The sequence below is a fragment of the Argiope bruennichi genome, chromosome 1 (genome assembly GCF_947563725.1).
Source record: "Argiope bruennichi chromosome 1, qqArgBrue1.1, whole genome shotgun sequence".
Taxonomy (NCBI): domain Eukaryota; kingdom Metazoa; phylum Arthropoda; class Arachnida; order Araneae; family Araneidae; genus Argiope; species Argiope bruennichi.
Window position 1 is genome coordinate 72,957,559 of NC_079151.1, and position 21,021 is coordinate 72,978,579.

A 21,021-nucleotide genomic window follows, 5' to 3' on the forward strand; every position below is an offset into this window, starting at 1 on the left:
TATTGTTTAAAAAAAAAATTAAAGATACAGGGTTTTTTTTTTTTTGGCTTATTCTGAATGATTGTATCAAAATTACTTCCGAAAATAGAAACTGATTACTCTTAATTCCATGTTCAATCCAATACTGTAACTGTAATGTTTTAAATATAAATATGTAAATAAACAAACTTATTTGTGTTTTTAGCGGTATAATCTAGTTTGTTCCGGAAATTTTAGTGTTAACTTTTGAAGTTAGTATATAAATATGGAGTCAGTTCATAAAACTGATATTCGATCTTGGATAACATCAAAAATAAATGTGAGAGAGTTTCGTGATGAGTGGCATAAAAACTTGAATGTTGTTCCAGTCTCCACAAAGGAAGAATTCAAAATGACAGATGAAGAATATACCAAATTAGAAAAAGAATGTGGGTAAGTGTTTTAAAAATTATTTGTCATGTAGTTTCCAGGATAAAATTACTGCATTAATGGAATATTTTACATATTTTTTTTTTTGTTGTTGCTGTTTCTGTTTGGTAACTTTTATTCATGAGGCCTCCAAGTTTACTGCTAATAGCCCAGTAATTAAATTTCTTCGAATAATGATTATTTTCTTAAATTTTCATTTCAATAACTATGATCCATTCAAGTAATCGTAGAAAACTGCATGATGAGATACAAAATCTAGTTTTAGCTATGTTGTATTAAAGAAGGAGTTCTTGCTATATGGAAATATTAAGCATAGTGATAACCTCATAAAAATTTTATTCTTTTTGTCGATAATGAATGCATTGAAGTATATGCATTTATAAATATGTATAATCAAAATAAGTATAGAATAATTGAATTTATTATGATTAAAAGATTTAAATATTGAAATATAACTTGCTTTGATTTAAAGAAATGTATGCTGTTTTTATATTTTAGTGACCCCACCAATTCAATCACCACAATAATTATATTATGCATAATGCAGCCTGAGATCTTAAGATTGCGAAGTAAGCTCAGGAGCTACTGTAATACATAAATAGGCAATATAATCTAAGTCTCCACTGATAGAATCTTATTATTATTTTTTTTAGTATTTCCATTAAAGATAAATATACAATTATTTCTTGTATATGGGCCTATATTAAGAAGTTTTCTTTATGTTCAATAGCTTCAGCTTATTTTCTCAAATTTCCTAACCATTTTTATCTATATAAGTGAATCTGACTTTTTATATTCTCCTTTTCTATTTATTCCTCTGGTCCTTCAAAATTGTAAAAAGGAAGTAAAACCATAACTAATCAGTTGAACCAGTAAAATTGTTCAGTAATATTTTCAGAATTAAAACATTTATATGTTGAATAACAAATATTCCCAAGAGCAAGTTAGAAATGTTTGAATTTTGTAGATATTACTAAAGCAGCAATTAATTTATCTTTATCTTCTAGAATCATTTTGACATCTTTTATCTTAAATATCTTATGAATGATAATTAAGTTAGAAATGTTTGAATTTTGTAGATATTACTAAAGCAGCAATTAATTTATCTTTATCTTCTAGAATCATTTTGACATCTTTTATCTTAAATATCTTATGAATGATAATTAAGCACATTCAGATCCATTCTCAACCATATGAACCCATCGATGAATGTCTGAATTAATTCATGTTACTCTTTTCTTTAAAGGACATAATGATAGACTTAACATTCATGATTTAATAGTGCTAGGAAATGATTTTAATCAAACTTTTACGTATGATCTTGAACAATTTAATATATATATTCATATTCTTGTAAATTATTTTAATTAAAATGTTATTTTATTTTCAATTGTGATTATTTTTACATTGTTATTTTTTTATCAAATAATAAGCTTCTTGTTTATCCTTTTAATCATTAGTTTCTCATATATTTGCTAATTGAAAAAGGTTGAAGCATTTGTATATCTGAACATATTTTAATGTGGAGTAGTAGAGAAATAATTTTAATTAAAAAAAAGGAAGTAGAATTTATTGATAGTTTATTTATCATTAAAAAATGAAATTGAAAAATGCAGTTTAAAATAAAATAAAATAAAAATATTCTATTAAAATTATGACATTTGTTACTTGAACAAATCAGTTCCCCAAATTGGATTACCGGTTAATTTAAGCGCGGTTAAAGTAAAAGAATATTTGATTCTAAGTGTAGAGGATTTCTTCTCTGATATTATAATAACATATTTTGCTACTTAATATTTAATCTATGATGAATTTTTAATTATTGATATTACTTACTTAATGATTTGAGTTACTTAAAAAATATAATTAATGATATCTAATTGTAACCATTTATTCTCTAATTGCAGTTATATGGCATGTTTTTTAAAAATCTAAATGTACTACATAATTACAGTTTACATTGTACAAATTACATTTACAAAGTCATTTTATGACTCAACTATTTAATAGAGATGAGATTATAACAGAGTATTATAATAATTATTCAATTATTTAATACAGATGATAGCAATTTCTGTATTTTGAAAATCTCTTAGATTTTTAAAATATAGAACTTTTTCTTGATTAAAATAAAATTGAATCCTAAATGTAATCTTCTTGTTTTCAATAGAAAATAAAATTTGAGAAAAATGTTATTATATTTCACAGTAAATTCATGTTTATATATTAGACACCATCAAAAAATTCAATTATAAAAAGAAATTTAATCTTTTCTGTATATATATATACACACACACACACACACACATATATATATATATATGTGTGTGTGTGTGTGTGTGTGTGAAATCTTTATATATGTTATAAATCTATTTTTAAAACAGATTAGCTGCTATGAAATGTCCTGCTCAAGACTTCATAGAACTCAGTAAGGAATTCAATATACCAGAAGATGTTGATTTAGAAACTTTAAAGTATGTTGCATTTCAGAATTATGTATTCAATAAATTAAAGTTTCTGCAAAAGAATTTTAGTATATTTTTCTGTTTTATGAAGTTCTTTTTATTTATTGTAATATATAAAAATTATAATAATGTAATATATAAATATTTATTGGAATATTTGGTATCTATTATATAATCATCCAGCAAAATTTGTAATGCACGACAAAGTTAAAAATATTCCTGTCTCTTTGATCTGTATCCCTTTATTGCAGTTTGAATTATTTGATCTAAATACCTTTTTGTTCAATTGTTAATTTAGGAATATCTGATTGTGTTTACGACAAAATGTTGAAATTTTGTTTGTCATACATGTTGTAATTTTATTCAAAATGCAAGTTTACTTTGAACAAAGCAGCAGCATATGGATTTAGTAATGACATTTACAACTGATTAAGAACTTTATTCATCATTTCTAAGCACAAATCTTCAAACATATTCAATGCTTCTTTATAGATTTCTTCTGTGAAATCCATGTTCATATTTGAATTTTCCTTGTATATTTGATGGAAAAATATATCCAGCCATTTATATTTCACCAACAGTAAAGGAGTTGATGATTGATGATGAAGGTCTCCCCCCCCCCTATGGATGTGAAGGAGAGCAGCCAGTGAATATAACTGCTAATAATGCACGAATTTGATTTGGTTATAACATGTTGCATGCAGCATTAATTCTTAAGAAGTCACCATGCCAATCATTCTCTGATAAATTCAGAGCTACTGCAAAAAGTGGCATGTGTAAGGCTGTTCGCAATTTTTAGTTGCTGGAAAGACATTGGACTGGTCGCATTTACCAATAGCCGTCAAGGAAAGAAGCCATCATCTTAATTGAGATACATGTTGTACAGTTTTCTATCGTAATTTTTTTGAATACTTTTATTTTAGAAAAACTGCAACAGAAATTTTCAGTATTGTCTTTTATACCATAAAATTGGCAGAAAATATCATTTCATTATTCTTTTGTAATGTATCTTGATTATTTTGATTTAAGCTGTATTTGATGTCAGTGTAAGGCATGGTCACAATAGTTGTTCTGCTTATAGTTTTTTTGGACCCTTCTGTTTTTTTTTTTTTTTTTTTTTTAACTTTCAACTTACATTCCAGAAAAGATATTTCATTTGATCTAATTGTGCAATATTCATAAACTGTAATAAAATTCTTAAAAATGACATAAAATATTTAAAAGATTTTTCGACAGAGATTACAAAATTTCACTCTTTTCTTATGATTTGTTCAAATCTTATGATGACACAAATTTTGATTTGTTTTCTGTACTGCTAAAGTTATATTCCTCAATGATTTTAAACTTGAAAATGTAGCATATTGTGAAGTACCTCAAATAATTTTATCTATAATTATAATTTACATTTATATGTATAAAAAATGATAGTTCAAAAATAGAAATATTGTCTAAATTTGCAAAATATTTAATTATATGTATTGACAATTTTTCTATAGATTACAAAAAGAGGAAATAGAAAAACGGCAGAATGATCCTAAATATGAGGCCATAGTTTATTCTCATTCCAAGTTCTACAATTACCCTAATCCTTATGTATGTTTATTTTGTTATTTATTTCTTTTAGTTGTAAATGTTAATATCTAATGATTTTATTTTAAAGTACTATGCACATTATTCATATATGCATTTCATAGTTATTAGTAGAAGTACCTTTAATGAAACATTTATGGAATAAATCTTTCTTTTATTGCATACATAATTTTTTGTAAATTAGAAAACATTCATAAAAGAAAAAATATAATTGAAAAAGCATGCATGGTGCTTATTATTATTTATATTTATAATTATTTCCATTTTGAAACATTTTATTTTAAATATAAAACCTAGCATAAATATATCCTGTAGTGTAAAGTTTCTTTGTATGCACTGCATGGTAAATAAATACATTTTTTTTAAAGAATGTACAGTTTTCTCATTATTATAATCCCTGATTATAAGGTTTTTATTAAATGTCTGCTTCTTTTAATTCTTTGCTCATTCAAGAAAGTAATTTTACTAATTTACTTATCAAGGAAGTTATAAGCTGAATATTTGGGTCACTTATTAATAAACAGAGGATTTTTTCACCTTTCAAAATTGTATGTTTATTTTTAAATTTATTTATTATTAGTATTTAAAATTGAACTTTTCATATACTGAAATAGAATGGAATTGCAAAGTGCATGCAATAAGATACATTTTCCTTTCACATTGCTTTTAGAATAATGATAATGTATTAAATCTTTCTAATATTATAGTTAATATTAATTTAAATTATATTCATATTTAATAAACTATTTATTTTTATGTTTAAATTAAATTTTTAATATTTTTATTAGGTATATATATATATATATATATATATATATATATAATATACAGATTTTATGTGAAGTAGTTTGTAAAATTTCAAAGTCATTTAATTTGGAAATTTTCTTGAAACTCTATTGTATTCATTATTTTACATAGAATCAGATTTTTAAAATCAATATTACTTTTTAAATTTCTTACCTAAAATAATGTAAGCATTTATTAAAGAAACTAAATTTTAATATTTAATTAATTTAAGAATCATTTCAAATAAGACACCACATTTATTTGTTATGATTTTTTATTCCTTTCTTTGAATGAACTTTTCCATATCCATTGTGCTTATTTTTAGCTTTTTTTTTTTTTTTTTTTTTTCTCTATGACTTGATTTTCTAAATATGTGCTTTATATGAATACATATTTTTTTTAAATAATTAATGTTCTCCTCATTAAATAAGTTTTGTTAAACTTTCATTGAGGCTTAGTTAGCATTAAAGTGTCTGAGCATATTTATAAAAGATTTGTTTCTAGCATGCAGGTAGTGAAACTTTTAATCCTGATGATTTTGGCTATGAAAAAGTTAAAGAGCCAGATGTTCTTCTGTGGGTTCAGGTTTTTCGTCCAGAAAAAAGAAATGCTTCATATTACAAGTACAATTATGCGAGGTTTCCAAATTTTTCAGTAAGTATACATACATTTAGAATAAAACATGGAACAAAAATTTAACTAACCCTTAGCAGTCCATGGATTTTTTTTTTTTTTTTAGATATTAGTTCTCATGTCCAAGTTAATTTATAAACAAAATACTTCAATTTGAATAAATAATAAAAATACTATACAACATCAATTTAAGAAAACTAAATTAGGAATTTTATTTGCAATCCATTGACCAGTGTATCGCGAAGGGTTAAAAAATATAAAGTAGAAGGAAAATTTTAAAGATAGAATATAATATGCGTATAATAAACAAATAAATATAAGAATATAAATAGGTAAAAAGAGAATTACACTAGTATAACAAATACACTTTTGCGATAAATCTTTTGATCAGTAAAGATGTTACATGAATCTGGAATTAATGGATTAAAGAATTGACATAGAAATTATCACATCCTTAGCAATCGCCTTAAATCTCCCCAATATTGAGGTATATTTATTACTGTTTTATCAAATTGAAGCTTTTAATTCCTTATTAGGTTATATGGGCAGTTCACTCTAACTGTTGCCTGATAGTTAATTTCTAACCCACAAGAGATCGGCACATAAATGCTCTAAATGATGCAAAGAATAATATTTTATTCATTTGTCAGAAAAGAAATTACAGAGAAAATTAAACTTTTTTTTTATCAAATCCCCATATCCTATTAGCAATACTTATAAATATATAAAATTATAAAATATTTCATTCTTCTGTAATTTAAACAAACCTAATTATGAAGCGTTGAATTTCATTGTTGTATTCATTGCTTCAAATAATTGTAATTCATTGATTTTCCAGATCTTCCTCTTAGTGGTCATTACAATGGTTTGAAATTGTCTGAAATATTGTTATTTGGAACTTTGTAATTCATTTAGTTTTGATGCAAATGCTAATAGAACCAGCAAATTTTACTGAATATGCTATTAAAACTAATGTATTATATAAAAATATAGTTTTTTCAGTAATCACTTTACTCAATCAAACATATAATTTTTTATGTCATTTAAAACAGTTGGAAGTGTATATCTATCCCTAAGGGTTTAGATATTAACTAGCATGATATAATTAAAATGAATATTTTGTATATGTATGTATCATTAAAAAAATGAATGCCTTAGCTTAGGCCATAAAAAGGCATTCAATCAATTATTATAAATTCAGTATGTATGGAGAATTACTTTTTATGTTATTTTATATTAAATCTCTTATAAAAATGTTTAAAATGCAAGATTGTTTTTTAGAGATTTCCATTAAAATAGAGATTTATAATTTTATCGTAAGAGAATCATAAAATGACAATATTAGGATCTTCTTTCAAAATTAAATAATTTGACTTATGAAAATTGAAAAATGTATTCCTTATTTATCAATGGACAATCAAACCACATATTGGTGACCACTTGCTATAACATAGATTATAGGTGACATAATCTATCACCAATGGTACATGGTATGAGCAAGGTTAGTGGATTTGCAAAATGCGCTCTGAGCATGCAGGAAATATTGTTATCTGGGACATTCAGAATAATTTCTCAGAATTAAAAAGGCTTATTTCCTTCCAAAACTGTAGAACTTGTTAGCTTCATTGTGAAAATTTCATAAATGTTACATAGTGATAATGTTCATCCTTTGGAATTAAAGAAATTACTGTTAATTAATTACTGTTGAAAATGTCAAAATGCTATAATCAATAATAATAATTTGGAAATAGTGTCATACTTCAAGTACAGATCGAAGGTGTAAGCAGTAATTATGATGATATGTTCAAGTGAAATTTATGCTACTGGGATTATCTTCTCTAATAAATCATTTTTCTGGCTCCATCAGATAGGTGGAAGGTGTCTTACACAATACAAACATGACACACTTCAGTGGAAATGCATATTCCAGCATTTTCATAATCAAATGTAAGCATTTTTTTTAGTGATTAGTCTTTTATGTAATAATTCTTCTACAATATTTTTAATATCTCAAGTACTTTTGTATAATTTTTTCATTTTATTGTTCAATTTATCACACTTATTCTTCTTCTTGAAGTTTATGCTTGGCACAGTTCAATATTTTATGGAGTTCAGCTTATTTGTTTCAAGTATATATCTTGTCTGATAAAAATAAGGGACAATAAACATCCTACAACCAGTCACAAACATCTGGTTCCTAGAGAGTAGTTTAGAATATGTTTTTATAACATTTTCTGGACTTATTCTTTGTTATGAAAGGTATTATGGGCAGATAAATATGCATTGGTTCTTACAGATTGCTTATACCCCTACATGCAAATAGATTTCTGTGGAGCAGATGCATCTTGTATGGCATATCATATATCAAACACAACATGAATGGCTAGAAGAGCACAAGAACAAATTACCAATTCTTCCTGCTCCCCAAATTCAATAAATTTAAATCTCATCAAAACTGGGGTCACTTTAATTATATAATTTTTTCTTTAGTTTCTCACTTCACACATCATTCAATCATTTCCTGCTTATCTAGCTTTAATTCATGCTGCATAAAACTGTTATTCTGGAAATTAACTGGTGTTTATTTTAATGTAGCTTGATTTTGTTTAACCTGAAAAGTACATTTTAACTTTCTAGAAAGATGTTTTTGCTTTATTTAAAAACACATTTTGTCTTTGTGAGGAAAATAACTTTTACAGCAATAATATCATACTTATTTTGAAAACAAAGAATTTAAATCGATTTATTATCTATTTATTTAATTTGAAATAAATTTGTATTCAGAGGTTATAATTAAACTGACCTTATTCAGAAGTATGTAAGACCCATTGTAATTGATGAAATCATTGAAATTTGATTTTTGCATTATATGGGTTATAGAGGAAAGAAAATTACTGAGGAAAAAATATTAGTTTAAATTTTGACAACTAGATGGTTTTTTTCATGCAATGTCATTATGCAAAATAAGAATGTTAAAAAATACCTGTAGTCAGTGCCATAAAATCTTTCTTTTTTCTTAATGAAAAAAAAATTATTAATAACATTGTTATCTGTATTAAACATGATAAACATGTGCATTTATGTTTTGAAAACTCTTATATATATATAAACTTTAAATCCAGATTGACCAGGAGTTTATTGTTCTTGGCTGTCAGTACTTAACAGAATTACGAGACAAAATTGATTGTATCTCTGACAGAGCAATACCTGGTGATTATAGTGATTATCCTGAGCTTCCTCCTGAAACTACTTGTAAGGTATTGAATTGCCATTATTTTTTAAGAAATAATTAGTTTTACATAATTTATAATATTTTAATCTCCAAATCTTATTTTAAGATGCTTATAAAATTATTCAACAGCTTGTTTTTAATGTTTGTATCCACATTAAAGTATCTAGTAAAACCTCCATTTGTTTTAGACTGCTTAAACTTTTGATAAGAAATAAAGATAAGAAGAAATTAAATTATCCATGGCTCCAAGTTACAAACATTTCTACTAATTTGTATATATTTTATTACAAAATTTGGTTCTAATATGAACTTAATTTCAAGAACAACAAGCAAATGTTACTGTTATTTTTTATTTTAAAATCTTTGAATGACATTTTACTAAATATCTCAATATTAATAAAATGGCTATCTTTCTTTTAGAGACAATGGAACTGTCTTAACTTTTTTAAACAATAGCTTATTATACAGTAACACTTACCTGCATTAATCTTCAAATACTTTTCTGAAATTTATAATCCTTTCATTGATCTTGTATTAGAAAATCTTTTTTTAAAAAGAAAAAAAAAAGACACTTTCTATCCTATACTTGTGCTATTTTATTAATGCTAATGTTAAAGAGTCTTGATAAACATATTTAAATTGTTTTTATATATATTATTATTATTTTATATTTAAATTTTCTTCAAAATTTTATTTAGTTCAAGATTTTAAATTAATAGTTTGTTTAAGAATTATTACATTACTTTATATTTTAAAATATTAGTTTTAATAAATTTTTTTCTTGTATTGAGTATTACATTATCGCTGTTTATCTGTACTAATAATAAAGGAGAGGTGTGTATGTTGGTGTATTTGAGGCCGAAGCATTTAAACTATCAATTTTGGAACATATATATTTTGAAGTTTGGGGATATGCACCTCGGAGTGATTTTAAAAAATATTTAGAATTTCAATTAATTAAAAGTTATGTAAAATTTTGGAAGTTTTGCTCAATATCTTTCAGAAATATTATAGCTCAGAAATTAATCTTGTACCATGTAAATTTAAAAACAAAAACATCTTAATGATACTTATTTATTTGCCATTAATTTTTTATCTAGATTTAATTAACTTTGCAGATTGTTTTCAGTATATATTACTGCTATATTTTCACTGCAAATGGAACCAAAATCTTTTTGTGGTTGCTACTAATACTTCATCCTGATTTTTTTTTCTTCCATTGTTGATAAGCAGCTTGGAAGATCCAGAATATTTCCATATTAAATAAGTTTCTGTTTGAAACATGCTTTTAATTAAATCTTTAAATGCTAGAATTATGAATTTTTTTTAAAAAAAATTATGTATGAATTTGAATTTTAACTTTCAGAACCGAACAATGGTGAATTTAAAAAAAAAAAAAAAAAAAAAAAAATTACACTTTTTTTTGACATTTTTATATTATTGCTATTTTAATTTGACATTTTGCTTTCTGATTGAAGTATGTTGATTTTTTGTTTGTTTTTGAAGTAAAGAAATTTTTATTGAATAATGAATGAGCTTGCTTTGCTTTAATAAGCATTTTCTGGTTTTTTAAAATTTAATTACATCTCTTTTAAAATTCAAATTCAATTTTTATGTTAAATTATTGAAAAATATAATTATATAATACAATAAACATAACTTTATAAAAATTCTAAAATAGTACAATTTACAAGAATTTTGAAATTTAAAAATATTTTCCTGAGGAAACCTTTAAGTCTAAATTAACTACAAAAGATTCAGTTGTAATTTTATATTGCCAATAAATGAGGCAAATTAGCTTGTCACCAAAGGCATATAGTTTTTAATATATAAACTTTATCATAAAGAAAATTTGCTACATTTTTTCCCCTCCTTGATTATTCTAATATTGATTTTTTTTCTTTACAACATAATTTCAGGATTTGTACAAATCTGGCTTTTTTTACATTGATGGTACGTTTTACAATGATATGAGGCATCCAGATTGTAGAGATTATAGTGAGTAAGTACATTTTTTTTAAGTTGAAATTATTTTGGTACTATCCAAGATTCTATTTTAGCTATCCAAGCTTAAATTGAATTTTAAAATTATTGGAACTGCATTAATGTTGACTAAAATTTATACACATTTTTTCAAGCAAATATTTGCAGGAAAAAAATATTTATAACTATCTCTAACATATATTTATTTTTTAAAATGCAAAGTATATTTATTCTTGAATTTTATAATCTATATGGCAATAAGTGCATGTCTGTATATCTAAAATAATATGAACCATTCATTTAGTGCCAAGTATTGTTTCTACAATTTTTATTTCATATGAAATCGTGATTTCTAGATATGTCATCAATGATTTCCTGAACTCCATCACTCTTCGTTCTTGAGAGAAATTTCAAAAAGTTTCACTGTGTGTTGTATATGAGTAAAATCCAACCTTCAAGTCGAAATCACCATGCTGATTTCAAAATTTCGTATCTTATTTGAAATTTTTTGGTCCCCTAGATACATTATCAATAGTCATCTGTTCTTCACTATCCTAAAGTTTCAAGACCAATCCAAATCAATTTGCAGACATTGCAAATCAATAAGAATGTTTTATGTTTATTGTGCAAAATCCATTTCAGTTAGTACTTTCTTTTGTTATGATAAGATAAATAATTCATCAAAATTGGTTGATGTGCCAGGATTAGTAATATTGGTATGATTGGCGAAAATCTGGTCAGACAGCTATTATATAAATAAATGAGGACAAGCCTTAGAATCAAATTGTTAGAAATTTTTTAGATTGAGACAATATTTAGAGATCGAATGACAAATTTATGAGTTTTCAGAACATGAAAAGCTATTATTTACAACTTCTGATTATGAAAACTAGATGAATGTTTATTAATTGAAATCATTAAAAACATCAATTTGTGATGAAATCAGGAATATAAATCTACTATTATATTAGATTTCAGATTGCATTACAGCATTTTCCCTATAACTGTCAGCATGATCAGCTATCATTTTAACTGCTTTCCCCAGTTTAAAGAAAAGGCATCGTTTTTGTTAATATTGTGTAAAGTTATTTACAAGTATGTAATTTGCTTATTTAACAAGAATCATATGTGAACAAAAGATAATAAAATATAAGTAACAGCTACAACAGTGGAAACCATTCTAATTCTTTTAAAACTTTTTGTATTTAAACAAAAGATAAGTAGTCATACCAAAGAGCTAAAATAGTTTTAAAAAGTCATTCTAGTTGTTTTAAATTTTATTCCATTATTCAGTTTGACAGTATACACAGATTACTAATTTCTAGATATTCACTGTATAAGCACCTAAAAAATTTTTTTTTTTTAGTTTCCACGAATGTTCAAACTTTTATTGCTTTTGCATGCATTTTATTTGGTATTGTGTGTGTTTGCAAGAAACGATTTCCCAAACATAAATTTTCTTTCAATTAGAAACAATTCAGTTTTGATGAAAGGTTTCTTTCAAAGCTCTTCAGCCATATCCAAAATAAAACCATTGTGTCTGATATTTATATCCTATTGCCACCTTGTAAATTGTCCAAGCATTTATTATAACTAAATCAAAGTAATCAGAAAAAAAAAAAAATCCCTTGAAAATTGGTTAATGTTTAGATAAGGATTTCACTATTTTCTGACTACTTTGTCAAAAATATCAACTTCATATTTTGTTAAATTGTGAAATTCACAACTTCAAGTTATTTTTTTCCCCCATTATGTGATTTCCAATGTTAAGTGTAAGACATTCTGTAGCAGGATCTTTTCATTCTTTTTTTCCCTCCTAATAAGATATAAGCAATAAATTGTCATACTTAGCAATCTTTCTAGAATAGAATTCATCTCTCATTTTTTAAAACAAATAATGGACTTCTATCTTTGAATGATTTACAGCACATTTTACCCCTCACCCACATTTATTTCACTAATTTCAGCAAAGTAAAATAACCCATTGTAAGGTATCTTCCAAGAATGTTAAAAAAAAGTAACGATAATAGTATTATAGTAACTTATACTTTGGTACTTAACTTACTTACTTAATTGTATCAATATGTTTTCAATTTATAAAAAGATGCATGTTCGCCTATCATTTCTCTAGCTTTGTTTCATCTTTTTTAAATAGGGGCATTCGTTCTGTAAAAGTTTTAACTGCACATTGACAGAAGACCAAAATTTAATATCAAATTTGCATGGGGAACAATTGTTCATTTGCTGTTATATTTTCTCACATTTTATGGCTGATCAAGCAGTTTTCTATAAATATTTCCAAATATCTGAAACAAAGGTAAATAGATCTGTTTGCAATCTTTAGAATCTAGTTGATTTTATGCCAAAGCATCAAGATTTTGGGAAATCTGTCCCTAACCATTATCTCAGTGAAGAATATCCAGTCTATGATTAAACTCAAAACAGAAATGCTTGTCACAGCCTAAGCTCCTTTAGCATATAACAGTAAATTGAGTGTAATTACTGAGGTGAAAAACTTCCTTTGGATTTTGGGACTTCTTGCACACTTCTTCTGTTCATTATTGAATGTGATGCAATATTGATTGATAACAATATCTATACACTACTTATTTTGTCGTCAATTATTTTTCTCTTTGCTTATGAATATGTTTCCATCTATTTCTCATAATATGTTCTTCTAGAGATGTCTCCTTGTAACACTGGACAAAATATTTTCTATTTTCCAAACTGAGCTATTATTTATTGCTGCTTCATTTCTTTCAGATTCCATGTTTTGAATATGTCTTTCTTGTTCACAAGTTCTCTTTGGTTGTCTTTGACTACTTTCTCTAGTTTGAATACTGCCATGACTAAAATTGTACTAGCAATTAGCAGTGAAATATTCTCTTGTCTAAATTTTTATTTTCATTTTTTTTAATGAATATACTCTGCATCAAATGAATTGGATTTATTTGTTGTAGTATTAGGAACAATCCAATTCTCACCAAATAAATTATATGAAGTTTGAGTGAGAAATTCTTTATCTGGTACAATTTCTAAACCAGAATGATTATCACAAAGATTTTCAAAAACATTCAGCATCTCTTTTTTTATTATTCTGTACTTTCTACCAGTGCTTCTAAACCACATAATACACAGGTCAAAAATTTTACAGATTAGAAAACTGAAATAATTCAAAATGAAATGAAGTTCATTACATTTGTATCCATTGAGAGAAAACATTTTCAACATTAAAAAAAGGCGTTATCATAGGAAAAAAACAAACCATAAAGAAAACAGTCGTTCATCAATACTTTTAGAAATAAATTTATTCTTCTATTTACAAAATATATTGAAATTGCTTAAATGTAAGGCTTCTGTAATTGAAGCTTTCTAATTTGATATGTTTGATGCAAATTATTTATTCTAATCTTTTTTATGAAATTACCTATTCATTACCTGTCATTACCTGTCATTTAGTAAGACAGTTTTATTTTAAATTAAGAACTATTTTTAAAGCATTTTATTAATATATAACTGTGTTTGTAATTTTTCAGGCCTATAATTTCTTGGGCAGCAAGCTCAAATCGTGGCATAGGTCCTTTTCGTAAAGCTTCAATGGAAAAATGCAAATTCATTGATTTGGATATCCAGTTAGGTTATCCATATGTATATGTCCATCAAGGAGAATGTGAACACTTGATTGTGTTCAGTGATATGCAGTACGTATTTAATTATGTTTTCATTCTTTTAAGAAGTATTTATGCAGAAAGAAATTAAATCTTTTGATTTTTTTATAGATATTACACACATTATTATTGCAAAAACAGGCTTGAGTATCCACTTCATATTTCTTTGAAACCAAAACGAAGAGTGCTATGCATGATCTGCCGTTTGCACACAGCTGAGTAAGTATATTTATTACTTTTTTTTAATGAGTTTTATATTCATGCATTAATAAATAAAGCAGATTCTTTTTTTAAAAAATCTTTAACTAAAAATAAATCACAATAGACTTAAAAACCAAAAAATAAAATTGTTCATGCAATGATTTTTTTTTTTATTATTTGAATATGTTTTGAAAAATAATTATGTATATAAGACATTAAGTGAGGGTCATAAGTCAAGTTCATGTATACAATTTTATAAGATTATAAATTCTGCATTATTTATCAGAGATTTTTAAGTGACTTAAAGCCTACTAAATGGTGAAACAAGGAAAATTTCCATATAAAGTGAAAATTTTGATTGCTACCTTTGACAGTGCTTTTCTTTAAGCGTTTGTAGAGGAAAAGCAGAAGAAAGGTGAAAAGTTAATTTAAAAAAACTTTTGCTATTTGAAAATGGTAATAAGACTAATAACTTTCAGTGATTTTTAAAACTAAATTTTGAGACATTCTGAACAAAATTTTAAAATTAATTAAAATCTATTTTAGTACATTTGATCATCTGAAATTTTAATAAAATTACAATAACTAGTTAATGAACTGAGAACATAACTATTAATTTGCTTCTCCTGTATATGAAGGAGGAATATATCCAGAAATGCACTAAACATTTCAGATATAAGTTTGGTATTAAAAATGCCATTTCTTGACTTACTGTTTTCACTGATACAGCTTACCTTTCAAATTCCATTCTGATGAAGTATATGTCCCTTATTTAATATTATGAAAAAATCTCAAATAGGGAACAACATATCATACTTTCAATTCCCATCCAATAATATCAAAAATAATATAGAAATCATAATGAGAGGCTAATATGTTTGAAAGATAAATTTTTTGACTCCAGTATCCAATTGCATATCTTATAAAATAGAAGAAAAAAAAAAAAGAGAGAGAGACATTACCAAGTTGACAAAATATGATGTATTAAAGAAGAACAATACAAAAATTCTTGAAAATCAGCGTTTTCAAAATCTTGTTTTGAAATTGACAGTTTTTATAATATTAAAAGTTCTATTGGGTAGTAGTAGTAGGAAGAGGGTTGAAATATGGAAGGACCTAATACATGTAAGTTACACTCAGTATGTCTACTTCTTAGATTTTTTTGAAACACAGTTTTATTATATATATATATAATTCTTATTATATATCCATATAACTAGACAGAGAAAAACAAAAGGATAAAATTTTCCTGTTAATGAATGGAGAAACCCATCTTTCCTATGGATATTCCAAATCTAATACCCACGAGTAAAATAATTTTTTCCCCCATTCTGCAAGGTAATATATTATCGTTAATCAGTATTCCTGTACCTTTGCTGTGTTACCAAGGGAAGTATCTTTGCCAAGGTTTATAGCATCATGAAAAGTGCTTGAATTTAAGAACCATATTTAAGCATCTTAAAAGTGCTTAGTTTTAAGCCTTTAAAAATTGCTTAATTTTCTTCAGAAGTTCAAAGAAAGCTTTTATTTTGTTTCTCCATAAATTGTATATGATAAATCGGAATTATGGTCGTAAAGGTTTGTTTATCAGATGTGTCCAAGTTAGAAAACCAACAAAAGGGAAATATTTGTAGAAGAAATTTGGTGTGAAATAGACAATGGGTGTCACATCTACTAAGATAACTCTTAGTGACTTTTTTCCACACTCCCGCCTTCTTCAATATTGTGTATTGTTACTTATCGAAATACTGGGAAGGTTATGCCAGATTAACTGTACAGAATAAGTATTAAGTCATATCTGTTGCAAATCGAAAAACGTTCAATTGGAATTCAAAGATGGCGAAGAATTTGTTTTAGATATGCCAGAGAAATATGTGTTAAAGAAAAATACGCAGATTGGTCTGACAAACAGAAAATAAGAATGTAGCAGAATGAAGTTGTGCAGGGATGCATCGGACATGGGGAAAGCTGCTCTAATGTGTACAGTGAAGCCTCTTTTACCTTTACACATTCTATCGTTATTCTCATAAATATGTTGTTTTGGTGCAATTTCATGAAAAACCTATTAAAGAGATTTACTATATTATATTGAATAGCAATTCATTTAGGCATATAATTATGTTAGTTGATTGTTTTAACGCACAGTATAATGAAATTTTAATTTGAAGCCATAGGCTATTCAATGATAGTGATTCGTTCACATTTTTTTTTTAGTGTTCCCATTTCTTTAAAGGTTATTATTTGTCAGATTTATATCAAATATGTCAAATATATATATATATATATATAAAATCCTGCTAAATCCAATACTTAAATTTTTTTTGGGGAAAAAAAAAGATTTTTAAAACTTAGATTATATCATTTTGATTCATAATTTTTACTGTTTTCCTTCTCATCAGACTCTCTCTATACATATAGAGATTTGTCCAGATTGATAGAGCAATGCACAACACTAACTATTGAAATTAAAAACATAAAATTTGCTTCTTGGGTATTAGAGGTCCACTAAGAATGAATTTTACATAATTTTTAAAAAAAATTTAATGCCTTTCTGCCATAACATCAAAACATATTTTCGGATAAAAATTATTTATGCTCCATTTTAAAAAGGCAAGATATAGTGGGGTGGGGGCTTCTCAAGAAAACTAATTTTGTTTCAATAAATGCATTTTTTAAAATTTTTTTAATAATTTTGGAAAATTAGTTTTGAACACAATTTGTGACAATGATTTTTGTTGTAATATATTCAAATGTCCTTGCTTCATCGAATCACTGAGTCATGCTAAATATATTAATGTTTTGACAAAAATATGCTTTATTTGCTTTAATTTAAATTTTAAAACTTTAAATCAGTTCATTCTATAAGATTCTTTTTTTTTTATGAGTGATATTTAATTTTGAGGCAATGCAATATATTGTCTCAAACTAGCTTCAAAAAATATTTTTTTTTAATTTATCAACATGCATCTTTTATTTTCATTTTACTTCTAATTATAGAGCTGATATTCTTTTAATTTCATGAATTTGTTTTTGTTATTTATGAAAATTATAAAGTCTTTTTCATTTCTTTATAAAATGAAAAATCACATTTTTGTATAATTTCTTAAAGCTAAAGTTAGAATAGAAAATTTTATTTTTGCATATAGGTTGAAAAACAAGTTTTTATTAAATTTTCAAAATGTTAAATGTATAATTAAGGCCTTTAGTAAATTTCAAAAGTAAGAAGAGACAAAACAATTTTATTATTGCCATATCTTTTCTGAATGCTGTTATTCTTCTCTCTTAAATAAAATTCATCTTAAATTAGAACAGGGCATTGTTCTATCGTCAATTTTAGCAATTTTGCCATCATATTAGCCATCTTGGAGTGGTTTAACTCTTAAGCTTTATAAAACTGCAAATAATAATAATATTATTAAAAAAATTAATATGGTAAGTTAGTAAAGGAGGAAATTTATACTTTCCATGCCAACCATATCAAATTTTATTTGTTGTTACATATATAAAAATCAAATACAAAATATTTGATTATGCTTTGATTCTAAATATATGATATGTTGCATCTATCTAAATTAATTGTAATTTGTTAAATTTTAGAAATGTTGAAAAAGATATATTTTTTATATTTATATTGTCCAGATAATCTTTAAAAAGTTAACTTGATTTTTTTTTTTTGATGTTTTTTGTCACGGTCATAAACTTGTTTTACAGTAAGAAATGTGCTTCTGAAGTGTTGCAAAAATGAATATTAAAATTACTACATTTTTGCATAAATATTAAAATTTAAAAATAAGCATACATAAGTTTTCAACAAAAACAACGTATTACCATAAAACAACCTATGCTTTAAAAATATGCAGGTTTATGTATGCTTAAAGGTACTTTATTTTTGCATTAATTTCTCATTATGCACCTTGTTTACGTTGCAAGAAAATTTCGTTTATTTGTTTTTTTACTAAAAATATGATCTGTTCTACTTACAAAGTGTGTTTCCAAAAAAGTGGAATGTGCTTTTATTTCCCTAAATATCACACCTATAAATATATATATTCAGTAAAGGGTGCAATTGCATAAAATCGCTTTGAGGGGATAATGGATCCCATAAAATCTGTGAGGAGATAATAGGAAAAAAAATTATTCAAATTTTTATATGACCCTCATAGTGTAAAAGTGTCAATTAGTAAAATATTTCTCCTATATTTTTCTATGTACTCACAAAATTTATGATTTTAGTTACAAAATTAACACGTTTATTTGTAAATTTAGGAGGACTAATTACTAATTCAGATAACAAAATGTATTTTTTAAAAATAAAAATTTATTCAGTGCAGAAAACTAATGTATGCAAATATCTATCAAGTAATACATAAATCCAATCATCATGATTGGGAAGAAATTAATCACACCTAATATTGTTCACTTTGATATGTTGATCTTTGTAAAACTTTTGACTTTATAAAATGGAAGAGAAACTGAGCATTTGAGATATCTCAGAGAAATACTGAAAAGAAAATTCTTTGTTTGCAATTCCAGAAGAATGTCTTATTTTACTAACAAGAAATGTTTGAAAATGCTAATGATTCATACTGTTTGTAATCTTAATGCTGGCTTTGTTATAGCAGTATACAAACCTTGTTTTCCGAATTCCCACATCCATCTATGAAGTGTCTTTAAAACATATTTTAGTGATTACAAACTATAAGAACTATACTGTCTTGGAAAGGATGAGCATTAACATGCAATACAAAAATTGACATTTCAGCTTATTTTTCAAGTTACCCTCATGCTAGTATTGAAACAATCGTTCTCAAACTCAACCTTCTTATACCAGCTATGCAGTGAGTAATTCAGTGTAATAATGGAATGGAACATTCATATCATCCATGGGCTTTTTACAATCGTTACATGGCTAATGGAATGATCAATACCCATTTCATATTCGAGTCTTAATTAAAGCAAAATCAAATCCTTTTTTGTGAAATGTAATTTGGACAAAATGTTTGTTGCTTTAATTGAGATAGTTTTGAAGATTAATGTTTTTATCACTTTATTGTGTTATTGTTTCCAATTTTGCCCTTTCAATAATTTTTTGTGATATGTATAATAGGCCTCAAATGTTCAACAAAAGTCTCACTCAAACACAAGATATAGGCTTTGATAAAACAAAGGGCTATATCTACAAATCTGTCCCTTAATATTTCAGCAAATTTTACAAATAGAAGCTTAGAACTTAGTGCTTTTATAGATGAGTGAAAGAAAACATTTTGCTTGACATTTTTTCAGTTTGGGAGCCATATAAATATTTTATTTTTATAATCACCTTTTACAGAGGCCAAAGTATTTTCATACATTTTGCTATATGCTAAATGCTATTTTTTGGGATATCCTGTACAGTTATTTGAATTTATAAATATATAAGCTCCTGTTACTTGCATTTTTTTAAACACATTTTTTATGATATAGATTACCTGTTTTATAAATTTTTATTTTTTCTCCATTTTAGGTGGATAGTTTTTGATAACAAAAGACTACCTGAAAATCCATTTTACTTCTGTAAAATTTGTTTCTTCAGTTTTAATTATGATGAAAATAATCAGAAAATAGGCAACTTCAGGGCATATCATCACATAGATCGGAGTAACATTCTATAAGATATTTTCTATTGTAAAATATTTTGATATTTTCTCTTTGTAAATATTACACCTAAAAAACATAAAAATTTGCTTCATTTGCATCATAATTGTTTATGCTTTTTCAATAATATATATATTTTACACACACTTTTTGATGAACTATTAAATTGTGAATTTAAAGGTTCATTAGGATAAAAGGACTGAAAAAGTTTCAAAGGCATTTATGATCATTAAGATATTAACTGGAAATTTTCAAATAATCTAGTATAAGTTTTAGATAATACAGTAGAAGGTTCTATATTAATGCTATCATTAAAAGAGCTTAGCCATACAGATCACAACATGACAATAAAAGTCATTAAGAGTAAAAAGATGAAGGCAACACAACTTCCTTAGGGCGTCTCATTTATTTGGAATACTTA

At 25.5% G+C, this 21,021-nt stretch overlaps 1 protein-coding gene across 1 annotated transcript; it reads left to right on the forward strand.

Annotated features, from left to right (window-relative positions):
- Positions 1 to 106: 106 nt before the first annotated feature.
- On the forward strand, positions 107 to 20,706 carry LOC129954643 (snRNA-activating protein complex subunit 3-like). Its single transcript, XM_056068162.1, has 9 exons — positions 107 to 411; positions 2,793 to 2,882; positions 4,370 to 4,466; positions 5,754 to 5,903; positions 9,005 to 9,139; positions 11,034 to 11,116; positions 14,634 to 14,798; positions 14,877 to 14,984; positions 20,470 to 20,706. Exons 1-9 carry the CDS (start codon positions 245 to 247, stop codon positions 20,615 to 20,617), a joined length of 1,143 nt encoding a protein of 380 aa, XP_055924137.1. The 5' UTR covers positions 107 to 244; the 3' UTR covers positions 20,618 to 20,706.
- The last annotated feature ends 315 nt before the right edge of the window (positions 20,707 to 21,021 follow it).